Source organism: Eurosta solidaginis, chromosome 3, assembly GCF_040869045.1.
Source record: "Eurosta solidaginis isolate ZX-2024a chromosome 3, ASM4086904v1, whole genome shotgun sequence".
Taxonomy (NCBI): Eukaryota; Metazoa; Arthropoda; class Insecta; order Diptera; family Tephritidae; genus Eurosta; species Eurosta solidaginis.
In genome coordinates, this window is record NC_090321.1 from 288,547,111 (window position 1) to 288,558,342 (window position 11,232).

General features: G+C 37.2%; 2 protein-coding genes across 4 annotated transcripts; one reads left to right on the forward strand and one right to left on the reverse strand.

The window, feature by feature from the left end:
• The first annotated feature begins 1,176 nt into the window (after positions 1-1,176).
• Positions 1,177-3,728, forward strand: LOC137245824 (uncharacterized). 2 transcript variants are annotated; one of them, XR_010951412.1, is made up of 3 exons: positions 1,177-1,505; positions 1,566-1,761; positions 1,838-3,728. XR_010951412.1 is itself a non-coding variant. In XM_067777032.1 (3 exons), coding segments are annotated over exons 1-3 (822 nt in total). In that variant the 5' UTR covers positions 1,177-1,499; the 3' UTR covers positions 2,462-3,727. The 2 variants fall into 2 exon arrangements, 1 of the variants encoding a protein (XP_067633133.1); XM_067777032.1 differs by having other exon boundaries at positions 1,177-1,501; positions 1,838-3,727.
• Positions 3,674-10,484, reverse strand: LOC137245823 (putative nuclease HARBI1). 2 transcript variants are annotated; one of them, XM_067777030.1, is made up of 8 exons: positions 10,232-10,484; positions 6,585-6,716; positions 6,184-6,503; positions 6,026-6,129; positions 5,800-5,947; positions 5,154-5,735; positions 4,695-5,089; positions 3,674-4,632 (listed from the first exon to the last, which is right to left on the reverse strand). In XM_067777030.1, exons 2-6 carry the CDS (start codon positions 6,704-6,706, stop codon positions 5,356-5,358), a joined length of 1,074 nt encoding a protein of 357 aa, XP_067633131.1. In that variant the 5' UTR covers positions 6,707-6,716; positions 10,232-10,484; the 3' UTR covers positions 3,674-4,632; positions 4,695-5,089; positions 5,154-5,355. The 2 variants fall into 2 exon arrangements, with proteins under 2 accessions (XP_067633131.1, XP_067633132.1); XM_067777031.1 differs by lacking the exon at positions 10,232-10,484 and having other exon boundaries at positions 5,154-5,228; positions 5,300-5,735; positions 6,585-7,961.
• Positions 10,485-11,232: the final 748 nt, after the last annotated feature.

Genomic DNA, 11,232 nt, shown 5'->3' on the forward strand with positions numbered 1-11,232 from the left:
CAAACTGTTGTTTTCCGGCCTTATGATATAAGAGCTCATTATGGATGGCCGTTTAGCTTCAGTTTTCAGACTAGTTCGACTGTTTATTACGTTAGGAGCACCCTGTAGAACACCCTGTCATTTGTTCGACTGTCTTGGGCAAGCTTTTGCTTCGCCACTTGCGTAGGACAAAGCCGCACCTGGTAAATATATGTGTAGGTGATATTTAAACTATGTTTATAGAATATAATCAATGTAATTCACTCCAAGGGATTAGTTGGGGAATGACCCTCAACTTTAGGAACTGAATGGCGAAGTGTGGAAATCAAAATAAACATTTCATAAGCTATTTTATAGTTTAGCAAATAAACAACAGATGTGTGAATATAAGGCCAAGTGATTTTTCAAAGGTCTTCTCATACGTACATACATATATCTTCATCTTAAGTTGAGGTAAAGACCATTTCAATGGAGTATTTAAACCACTGGAGCCTACTAAAAGATTTCTCGTCACTGATTTTGCTTATTCTTTTAGCTAATCGAGATATAGAACTCGCTTTTTTAACAACTTGAGGACCATTTGCAAAGTGGGCATTTAAATTTATAACTTTTATTTTAGTGTTTTGTTTTATTAACTTGGTGAATTGGATGATGCAAAATCCGTGTTAAGCTGGCATTGAAAGCGCCTGTTTTTTTTAAATATTTTTTGAACGGTCAAAAACATTTAAATTTCGTGCAGATATTTTTAACATTCGGCGGCGGCTTCTTTGGCTAGAGTATTCTCAATTACCAGAAAATTTGCAATCCAATGTACGAGTTTGTCAATAAAAACAAGAAAATGAACTATTAGGACATATTTTACTTTCGACCTTCGCAATAGTCTCCACCTAACTCTATACAACGATTCCAACCTTGCACAAGAAACGGGTAATGAGCCCGTGTATCGTCCTGATACACGGTTCAGCCATCCTTGGCGAGTTCGCATCGCACTCAAAAAAAACTTGCCCGCAACCCCTCTAAAACACCAACTTATAATTTCCCAAACAATCAACATTGCCTTCAGATGTTACTTTGACATCCTCGCGTTCATTAACCGCTCCCTACCCTTTTCCATCCGCTGTTGACGCATTTCAGGGTCATACTCAAATATCAAAGTGTCATCGCCAGTGATAACCCGTTTCGGTTTTTAGCCAGGGCCCGAATTACGTATTCCGTGAACTGAACACTCGTCTCTTAAAAGTACTTATTTGGTATTACGTGATACGTGAACGAATAGCTGCTATCGAAATTCGGTATTATGTGTTCAGTGAACGTACACAACAAATCGTAAACGTCAAAAAATTTCATACGATAGCAAAAAGACGTTCGAGTGCATTAAAAATTGGTTGTAGTTTGAAAATTAAACGAATTAATTTATAGTTCTTACGTTTTAAATTTGTTTTTAAAAAATTAAAGTGATCTTAGCACAACTAAAAAGGAAAATTTTATCAAACATAAAAAGGAAAATTTCGAGTTTAATAATGTAGGTAAATAAATATAAAATTAGTTAAAATTATTTATAATATAAAATGTTTGTTTCCCCAAAGGACGAATCTAAATAAGCTTAATTATAAGCAAAAGGAGATGATGGGAGAATTTATGCAGCAGCACCCCAACCTGGCCAAAAACATCATACCAAATTGTGCCCAAGGAAAGGCGACATCTCAACGATTGTGGGAGGATCTATCCAAAAAACTTAACGCTGTAGGCCCACCTATGAAAGATGCAAAAATGTGGAGAAAGGTAAATCAAACAACCGATCGGAACACTCATCGCTTGGTATGATAATTTGTAAGTCTGTGATATTTATAATTTGTAGGTATATGCTGACCAAAAATACCAAGCGAAGCGAAAACTAACTTTTAACCGGAGCTCAAAGTCTCGGACTGGTGGTGGACCATACGAGGAGAAATTGATAACATCAGCGGAGGAAAATATCATTGAAGCAAGCGGGTTAGAAGCGACGGTTGAGGGTCTGCAAACAGTGCAAACCTGGGGTAACATCTCGAAGGGTTTTTCTCAACACCTTTTTGAATCTCCAATCGAAGTAAGCAAGGACTTTGACGAGATTGAGTTTTTGCAGGCGGAGATGCCTTCAGTTGAAATTGACACAAACAACCCAACAACTTCGACACGGAAGATCAAAGTTTCTGATTATGACATTGAAGAATATAATGTCCCGTCCACTTCGAAGAGGAGGAGAAAAGTATGTGAGGATCCAAAATTAACACTTTTGGAGCAAAATTTAAAATCCGCAAATGAGGCAAAGCTCAATATGGATGACAAGCTTGGCAGACTCGTGGATATTCAAGAGCGGATGTTGCAAATCCAAGAGCGGACGCTACAGATCAGGGAAGAAAAACACAAACGTTTTTGTGCCCTGAACGATTTAGAAATAGAACTGAGGAAGCGGGACTTAAATCCATTTTCCGATTCCGAATAAAGGTATCAAATATTGTACACCTGTTTTCGCCAATAATTTTCATCATATTTAATTTACATAGTTTTTTTTTATATACATAACTAGCCTACCCGGCAGACGATGTCTTACCCGAAAATTGGTTTTCCTACATTTAAAAAGTGAGCCCCATCTCCCCTCTTCACTCTCAATCCCATTCTCTTCTACTATATTTTTCTTCTTATTCTTCTCCATACCTTATTCCGTTTATCTCTCTTCCGTTCCAAAACGTACCCCACTCCAACATCTACTCAAACTCCCTGTCCCTCTAACTATCCCACTCCCATAAACATTCCTATTCTCATATCCACTCCAGCTCCCATCCCAATCCCACTCTCCAACCTCAATTTCTTCAGATATGAAATCCCCATACCAAATATTGAATACCTGTTCAAAATAATTTCGGAAATGTAGCGAATTAAAATGTTTCCTGAAGGGGGCGTGACACCGCCCATACGTTCTGAGGCTGTACAAAGTTTGCCGGGTCAGCTAGTTATTAATATTTTTATTACATATATACCCAACAATCAAAGTAAACGTAATGTAAATTTATAAAGTTTTCTCAAACAAACACTAAGCTTACAAAACGTTGATTTTTTGTTTACAAATTGTTTAGAATTAAGCTTGAAATAATCGAAACGGCTTACTTCTAAGCCTATAAAAAAAATTCGAAAAGAAAGCTTGTTATAAATAATTTCCCAAAACTTTTTATAAATGATAATTTTTATTTCAATCATTTCAATAATATTAAGAAATACATAGGTGTATGTAAATTTACATATGAATTAATTCTGAATTTCATTCATATATTAAATAAAGAATGGCTGCATTTCGAATAAGTTGTAGGCGAATCCAGGAAACGGTTTAAATGCAGCCATTCCCTCTCATGAAAATAATTTAAAATTTTCGAAGTTGAAAAATATTGGCAAATAGTTCTGTCGTCTTTTTGGTAACATTTACAATTTATTTTCACAGCTAATTTGCATATCAACGTTTCTTCACAAAACTTATAAAATGTTTTCTGAAAAAAAAAAAATATATACATATATATATTTAATACTGGAATCGTTTAACACAACAAGTTTACTTTAAATTACTTTTCAAAACATTTACAGAAATGCCTGTTGGGTATGTATATAAGAACTGAAATTAAAATGTTGAACCTTATTTAAATCTTGAACGAAAAAATGTCCATAGTTTTAAGGGATAGTATTTATTATATAAATATATATATATACATTTATTGAATACAAAAAATTTATTGAACTCCAGTCATATTTTTATTTTTTAGTATAGTTATTTTTAAATACTATAAATTTAGTTATACAAATCATGTAATGATTTTAGCTAATAAATAAAAAAAAATTCTGATAAAAATTGTTATTCTTTTTATCTCTTATCTTACAGGTGCATATCGTTAGCTTAATTCACAAAGGCCCTAACCAATAGATTTTTTACAGATTGAAATGTAACAACAAGTAAAATATTTGCCACGATGAAAGTTGGCGTTATGTTAATATACAAGAGGTGGGAAGATCCCAACTTTTTTTTCTTGGAAACACGGGGTGGCGCCTTTAAAACCTTGTCCCAGCTAATTTCGTTTCAATTAAATTATTTTCGTTATTTTTTTAGAAAGTTATATGTCAATATATAAGAAGATTAAGCCAGTTTAAAGTTTACAAATTCTACGAATTTTTTCTTATATGTTTCCATTTCGATTTCGCACTCTTTCAATTTATCGTCTCTAAGCACGTCAACTTCATCTTTAAGCTGTATTTACTCAGAAGTGTTTTTTTTTAATGAAAAAAGATAAAATTAATACGTGAATGAAAATAGCAAATCTTTGGTTGCATTATAAATATGGACGATATTTACTATCAGATCGTCATTACGCTGTTTTATTATTTGAATTTCCTTTTCTTGCTGCTGAACCTTAAATTTCAGGTCCTCTCGTGCTGCATCTGATTGTATAAGGTCTTCTTTCATTCGATCGAGCTATCGACGAAGTTCACAATAACGTACAGAACCAGCTTGAACTGGACCCAGTGATACACGATCATTACCAACTTGAGCAGTTGTATTTTCCAACCGATGAACTTCATCCTGCGGTTATTAAGCTCTTGTATTTTAGATTTTTCTTCTATGAGTAATAAAATCTGTAAAACATGAAATTTAAAAAAATAACATTTTTTAAGTAAAACTGAATTCCACCAAATACCTTTTTATCAGATTCGAAACCCTTTTGAGGCAAAGCATCTCCCCCTTCCTGCAATATTTTATAATCGAAATTAGCTATACTTGACGAACTACGAGATGAACACTCTCCATGCCAAGTTGACTCAAGATCTTGCAGTGCTCGCATTATATTAGCTTGAAGTGATTCCACTAAGCACGGTATTTGTCGTATATAATCTGCTTGGCAGCACAATTTACTGCGCAACCTACCAGGATCACATTTTTCGGAAATACGTTGTGCATCAGGTTGAGGAAAATCTGCTAATGAATAACTTAATACATCGTTGTAATAATCATGTACACCTTCAATAACTTTCTTTAAATTGCTCATCCTCAAGCGTTAATTTATTACTGTGCTTATTTTGGACAACCAAGCATCTGTAAACATGAAAAGATTATTATAGTTTATTTAGTTATTTCTCCTGAATTTCTCACACTTAACTGTAAAAACGTCTGGAGCAAATTGGTGTAAGGCTTGTGCCAGATCCACTCCAGGTAAGTTCTCAACTTACATTGCCTATATTATGTGTAATTGACTCACTTTTTAGAAAAAAATTGCCAAAATATTTCATCTTAAGCCAAACTTACTAAGAACTTCAGATAAGACACCTGTATATTAACTTTTGTGATTGGCCATTTGTATTTTAATTAAGAAGGGATTGCTTTATTTGGTTTCGAATATTTTGACCAATTCTTAAAATTTGTGTATGCTCGCCTATATCAATATCATTCACAGCAACATCATTGGCAGTTACACTTGGTTGGTTAAAAGGGACTTTAAATTCCATACATATGTTGTGTAGAGCTGCGCAAACGTTGGAAAACATTGCCACCTTTTGTGGGGTATATCTTCCGCGCTTATCGTTGCATAGTATTTTCCACCGCCCTTTGTAAATACCAATTGTTCTCTCCACCATACATCTGGCTTTTGAGTGAACCGCATTAAATACACTCTCACTTGAACCCTCCGCAGGATTTCTGTATGGGGTTATACACCAAGGTTCAAGTGGATAGCCGGAATCACCTAATTAAATGAAAGTAGAGAATAAATGCCCATAGTTCATACTAGTTGACTAAAAAATACATACCAAGTAACCACGAATTATTGTTAGAATTTATTTCAAATTTCTCTTCTAGCATTATTCTTTGTTCTGATTGCTTCCATACAAAGGAATCATGTGCAGCCCCTCCATATCTAGCATTTATTACATTAATTTTGTATTGGTGATCGCATATCTGCAGCAAGATACGTGTTTATACGGATAAAATAATTCTTTCGATCGTTATATTCTTCGAAGTTTATATTTAACTTACAATCATTACATTTAAATTATGAAATCCCTTACGATTAAAAAACATATGTTCGTTTTCGCTGGGTTTCTGCAGGCCAATATGGGTACCGTCAATACATCCAATTACTGTAAGAGGGAAAAGTTTGGGCGCATCCAAAAAAATGTATTTAATTTTCTCACCTCGTGGTATCTTATACTTCTCGTAGAACCATTCCATACAGCCACTCAAACTCTCCAGTGTAAAACGGATATGTTCTGGACATAGATTTCTTTCTATTTCAGTCACTACTATGGTGCTCAATTTTGAAACCAAGCTTTGACTCATTCCCATAAGGTAATCGTCCCCTACCGCCCGCTGGTAACTGCCACTTCCAAGAAACGAAAGCGTTACTGCCAACTGGATGATGGGCGGTGCAGCTGCTGAGGAATGGCAATTGAAATTTGTGTTCCTCAGGACATAATTAAATGCTGCTTTATTAAGACGAAACCTTTTAATGAACCTAAAAATTAGCCAGTTATATAAACGATTCGGTAACAGTTCACAAATGTTCAAGTTATAGTGAAATTATAAACGAACTTACGCATTTTCAGACAGAGAAAGAGGATTGCTTTTGTCTCTTAGCTGGCGTCTTACAACCTTCTGGTCATGCCCATCCACGTCTTCGTCGGAACTTTCTAAAAAGAAAAGTAGTTCCGGCTCCATATTTTCAACTCTAAAAAACTACAACGTTAGTTTTCTTGGTATTTCTCGGAGTGATAGAGCTTATTGGTTAGGGTGAAGTAGTGGTATAACAAAAACTAGAAAGTATCAACATCTGCATCCCTCCTGTCACCTGATGCCCCAGTGTATACCGCCCTGAAATCAGCGCACTACTCACCGGAGAAAATTGCATAATTCTAGGCAGGTCCCACCACGATCTATGGCATTCTGATCTACAGACGGACAAAAAGGCGAAATAGCGTTCTACTAGATAAAGACGGTCAACTAGGGCACGTTACTGCAAGACCTGGAAGGGTCCTCCCTTCTTCCAAGTCTCAAAACGTTGACCGCAAATTATGTCTGGTCGGCAAGCATCGGTGCACGTCAGGAACATAACATCTAAACCTAGAAGAATTAAACAAGGGGTAGCACAGGGTGGTGTCCTTTCCACACTTGCACAATAATGACCACAGGCCCACTCTCTCCGGTTATTTCGACTTACCAAACCTGATATTGTCACCGACCAAAGCATCGGCAACCTTATTTACAACATAGACGCGCCAAATGTGGACCACATTCATTACGCTACCGGGTGCCTTACGCCCAAAAATTTGGGAAGAATGGAACTGCAATTTTTCCTAATATATATAACGTCATAATAAAATCTCTTACCGGCATCACTTGGGGTAAAGACAAAAAACGCTTATTACCACTTACAAAACAATTGGCCGGCCGTTTGCATGCTACGCGTCCCCGATATGGTCGCCCAGCCTAAAGGTTACTCACTGGAAGAAAATACAGGCCTGGCAAATTACTGCCCTCAGAACCGCTACGGGCTGTCTTCTTATGTCCCCAGAACACCACCTAAACAATGAGGCGAGAGTACTCCCCCATTAGGCACAGAAATGAAATGCTGAACAAACTGTTTCTGTTGAATATCAATCTCAACAGATATCTGATTGAAGAGGCCACACCGCCAGGGGCTTATGAAGTCATCTCCGGAAGCATTATGAGGAAATACGGCACCTGAGAACACAACCGTATGAAGCAAAAAAGCAGAAGCAGATCCTCAGAGATTTACACAAACAGGTGTCGGACCTCTATGCCAGGAATTGTCCGGCGAGCCCAGTTCTTAAGGAAAAATACCCAGAACTCAAAGAAGAGGAAGCACACTCCCTGGCTCAACTTCAATTGAATACTGTAACATGTAACTATCCAGATTCAACCCCGACATTAATAATGTATGTCTGCTTGCAGTGTTTCCCTACATGACACCAAACATCTATGTCATTGCAATGGCACCAACGCCTCTAACAGCCCTCACTCTGCTCCACCCCTGTTGAAACTGCAAGTTTCCTAGGACTCCCGTTAGAGCCTATTGATAACAATTTGTGAGTGGTCGCACCTAGTGGATACGGCGAAGCAATGCTACAACAACAACCACGTAAAGGAAGCCTAGAGTACCGGTTCTTCGAACACCTTATAAAAATTGTTGGTAGATTTATACATCATGACACTGCTAATACGCGTTCAAAAATATCGACAGAGGTTTCAACGCCGACGCGTCTTGATATCAGTATTAATAATCCGAAACCGGAAAAGACAAATTTTAAGTCGTTCAAAAGATATTAACGAAAAACCGAAAACCCACGGGTCCCTCCGAAACCGGGGGTGGGATCAACAGTATTTTTGCGCAGAACACCTTTCCGCATTGGCGGCCTTCGACGCCGCTTATAAAAAATTACCCTGGGTGGGTCCAACACCGGTTTGGATACCAAAACTATATCCGCGCAAAACACCTATGTTCACAATTTTTTTTGTGGGTACGCAACATTACAACAACCACATGAAAATCGCCAACTTCAACTGCAAATATCTCCAGACAGAGATACAATTTTTCTTATTAATACTGATGTCAATACGCGTTTCACACCTCTCTCGATATTTTTGGACGCGTATTAGCAGTGTCATGCTGTCTTATAGAATTACCAAATTGTTGTCATCTTTATTACAATAACGAATAATTACAAGAGGGACGACTGCTAATATACTTCTAAATATATCGTGAGGTGGCAGAGAACGCGCCTTAAACCCTCTATCATTGATCCGAATGCGAAAAAACCATATTTTGAGTCTATCCAAAGATATTCCCGAAACCCCGAAAAATTACCCATAGCATTTGCGCAGCACACCTATATGCATGGGCGGGCTTCGGCCGCGCTTATAAAATACTACCCCGGCTCGTGCAACACCTGTTTGGGGTCAATATTAAAGCCGTGCAAAACCCCTTTCTACACAATTTTTTTTGGTAATAGTCTAGTTGAGGGGTTTACTGCTAATACGCTACCAAAAATATCGAGAGAGGTGTCAAACGACGCGTCTTGACATCAGTATTAATAATCCGAAGGCGGAAATAAAAATTTTAACGCGTTCAAAAGATATTAACGAAAAACCGAAAAAAGACCCGGTGGTACTTCCGAAACGGTGGGTGGAATCCATAGTATTTTTGCGCAGAACACCTCTTTGCGTTGGCGGCCTTCGGCCGCGATTATAAAAAATAACCCTGGGCTACGCCATGCCAAGTCCGGGTGTGTGGTATAACCGTGGCTACCGCCACGGTGATGCACAATTTTTTTTGGGGGTACAACACAACAACAACCACATGGAAATCGACAAATTCAAATGCAAATATCTCCGGACAGAGATAAAATTTTTCTTTTCCGCCATCGGATTATTGTTCTCGAGATTAATACGCGTCGTTTGACCCCTCTCTCGATATTTTTGGTAGCGTATTAGCAGTCGACCCCTCAACTAGACTATTACCTTTTTGGTAAAGGTCTAGTTGAGGGGTCGACTGCTAATACGCTACCAAAAATATTGAGACAGGTGTCAAAAGACGCGTATTGACCTCGACAACAATAATCCGGGGTAATAGTGCAGTTTACGGTACCCACCGAAATTTGGGCCAAAATTTTCGAGTGAGGTATCAAAAGACGCGTATTCACGTCTAGATCAAGAATCCGAAAGCGGAAGTTAACTTTTTTTACACGTTCAAAAGCTATTAACGAAAAACCGAAAAAAGACCCGGTGGTACTTCCGAAACGGGGGGTGGAATCAATAGTATTTTTCCGCAGAACACCTTTCTGCGTTGGCGGCCTTTGGCCGCGCTTATAAAAAATAACCCTGGGCTACGCCTTCCCAAGTCCGGGTGTGTGGTATAACCGTGGCTACCGCCACGGTGATGCACAATTTTTTTTGTGGGTAAAAACACAACAACAACCACACGAAAATCGCCAACTTCAACTGCAAATATCTCCGGACAGAGATAAAATTTTTCTTTTCCGCCTTCGGATTATTGTTCTCGAGATTAATACGCGTCTTTTGATAGCTCACCCGAAAATCTTAGCCCAACTTTAGGGTGGGTACCGTAAACTGTACTACTACCTAATCCGGCAACTAGGAGGATCTCTCTACCACCTCGTATTTATATTTATTGTTAAATCACTGTGCACTCATCACTATAATTACCTTCGTTAATTTGTTGGAATCAGCACTTGTTTTTTCCTTGTTTAATAATAAAATATTTTTTATGTATTTATTGCACATGTAATTTTTTTGTAAATAAATAATTTGTATTATTTACAAATAGAAATTGACATTTAAATGTCAAAATATCTATTACAAATCACCATTCAATCTATTACTGTCTGTCATAAATTACGATACGTTACTGAACGTACCTCATAATACCAATATTGCCATACGTACGATCAGTCACGTAATCTTTATTCGTACGATTGCCGTTTCGATCACGGAAAACGTAATTCGGGCCCAGATTTTACTAAAAAGTTTATCACAACACGTTGCTTCTAAAGTACGTCACACATTTTCACTACGCCTCTAAAATAGTTACTTGCAAAAAATTACGCATAAAACAAAAACCAAACGTGCTATTTACCACAACTTTGAACTCTACTAACAGGAAAATCCCCCCTCTTAGATAAATGATTAGTTTTTAAATTATAACTATATTCCCGGAACTTATTTGCCACACCTCGTAAATATGTATAATAAGGCACAGAGTTCATATATCATAGTTTTGAAGAAATATATTGTAACGAATTTACTTGCAATTCCTCTTATTTGCAACCCTCTGCTAAGTTCGTATCGCTAAACTGTTGAATAAATAACTCCAATATGTAATAATGCAAAATGGCCTTTATTCAAGTACTTCACAATAACACTTGTACTTTGCAACGAATAGCTTACTTAATAACCAAACTGATTGACAGCTCAAATGAAACTCTACTATTCAAAATAATACTGCTATAGCTCGATAGATAGCGCTTAATCCAAATCTCAAATCAAACTGAATTACATTTTACTCGCTTGTGCCGCTTTTATAGTTTACGCTGCATACATCTAGGCTCTTCTATTTCCAGAACTTACCAACTATTTCGAGTGTTTATAGTTCTCATATAGTTTCTATTTGTTTACAATTTTCTACTTTTCAGCGTCTCTCAGATGTA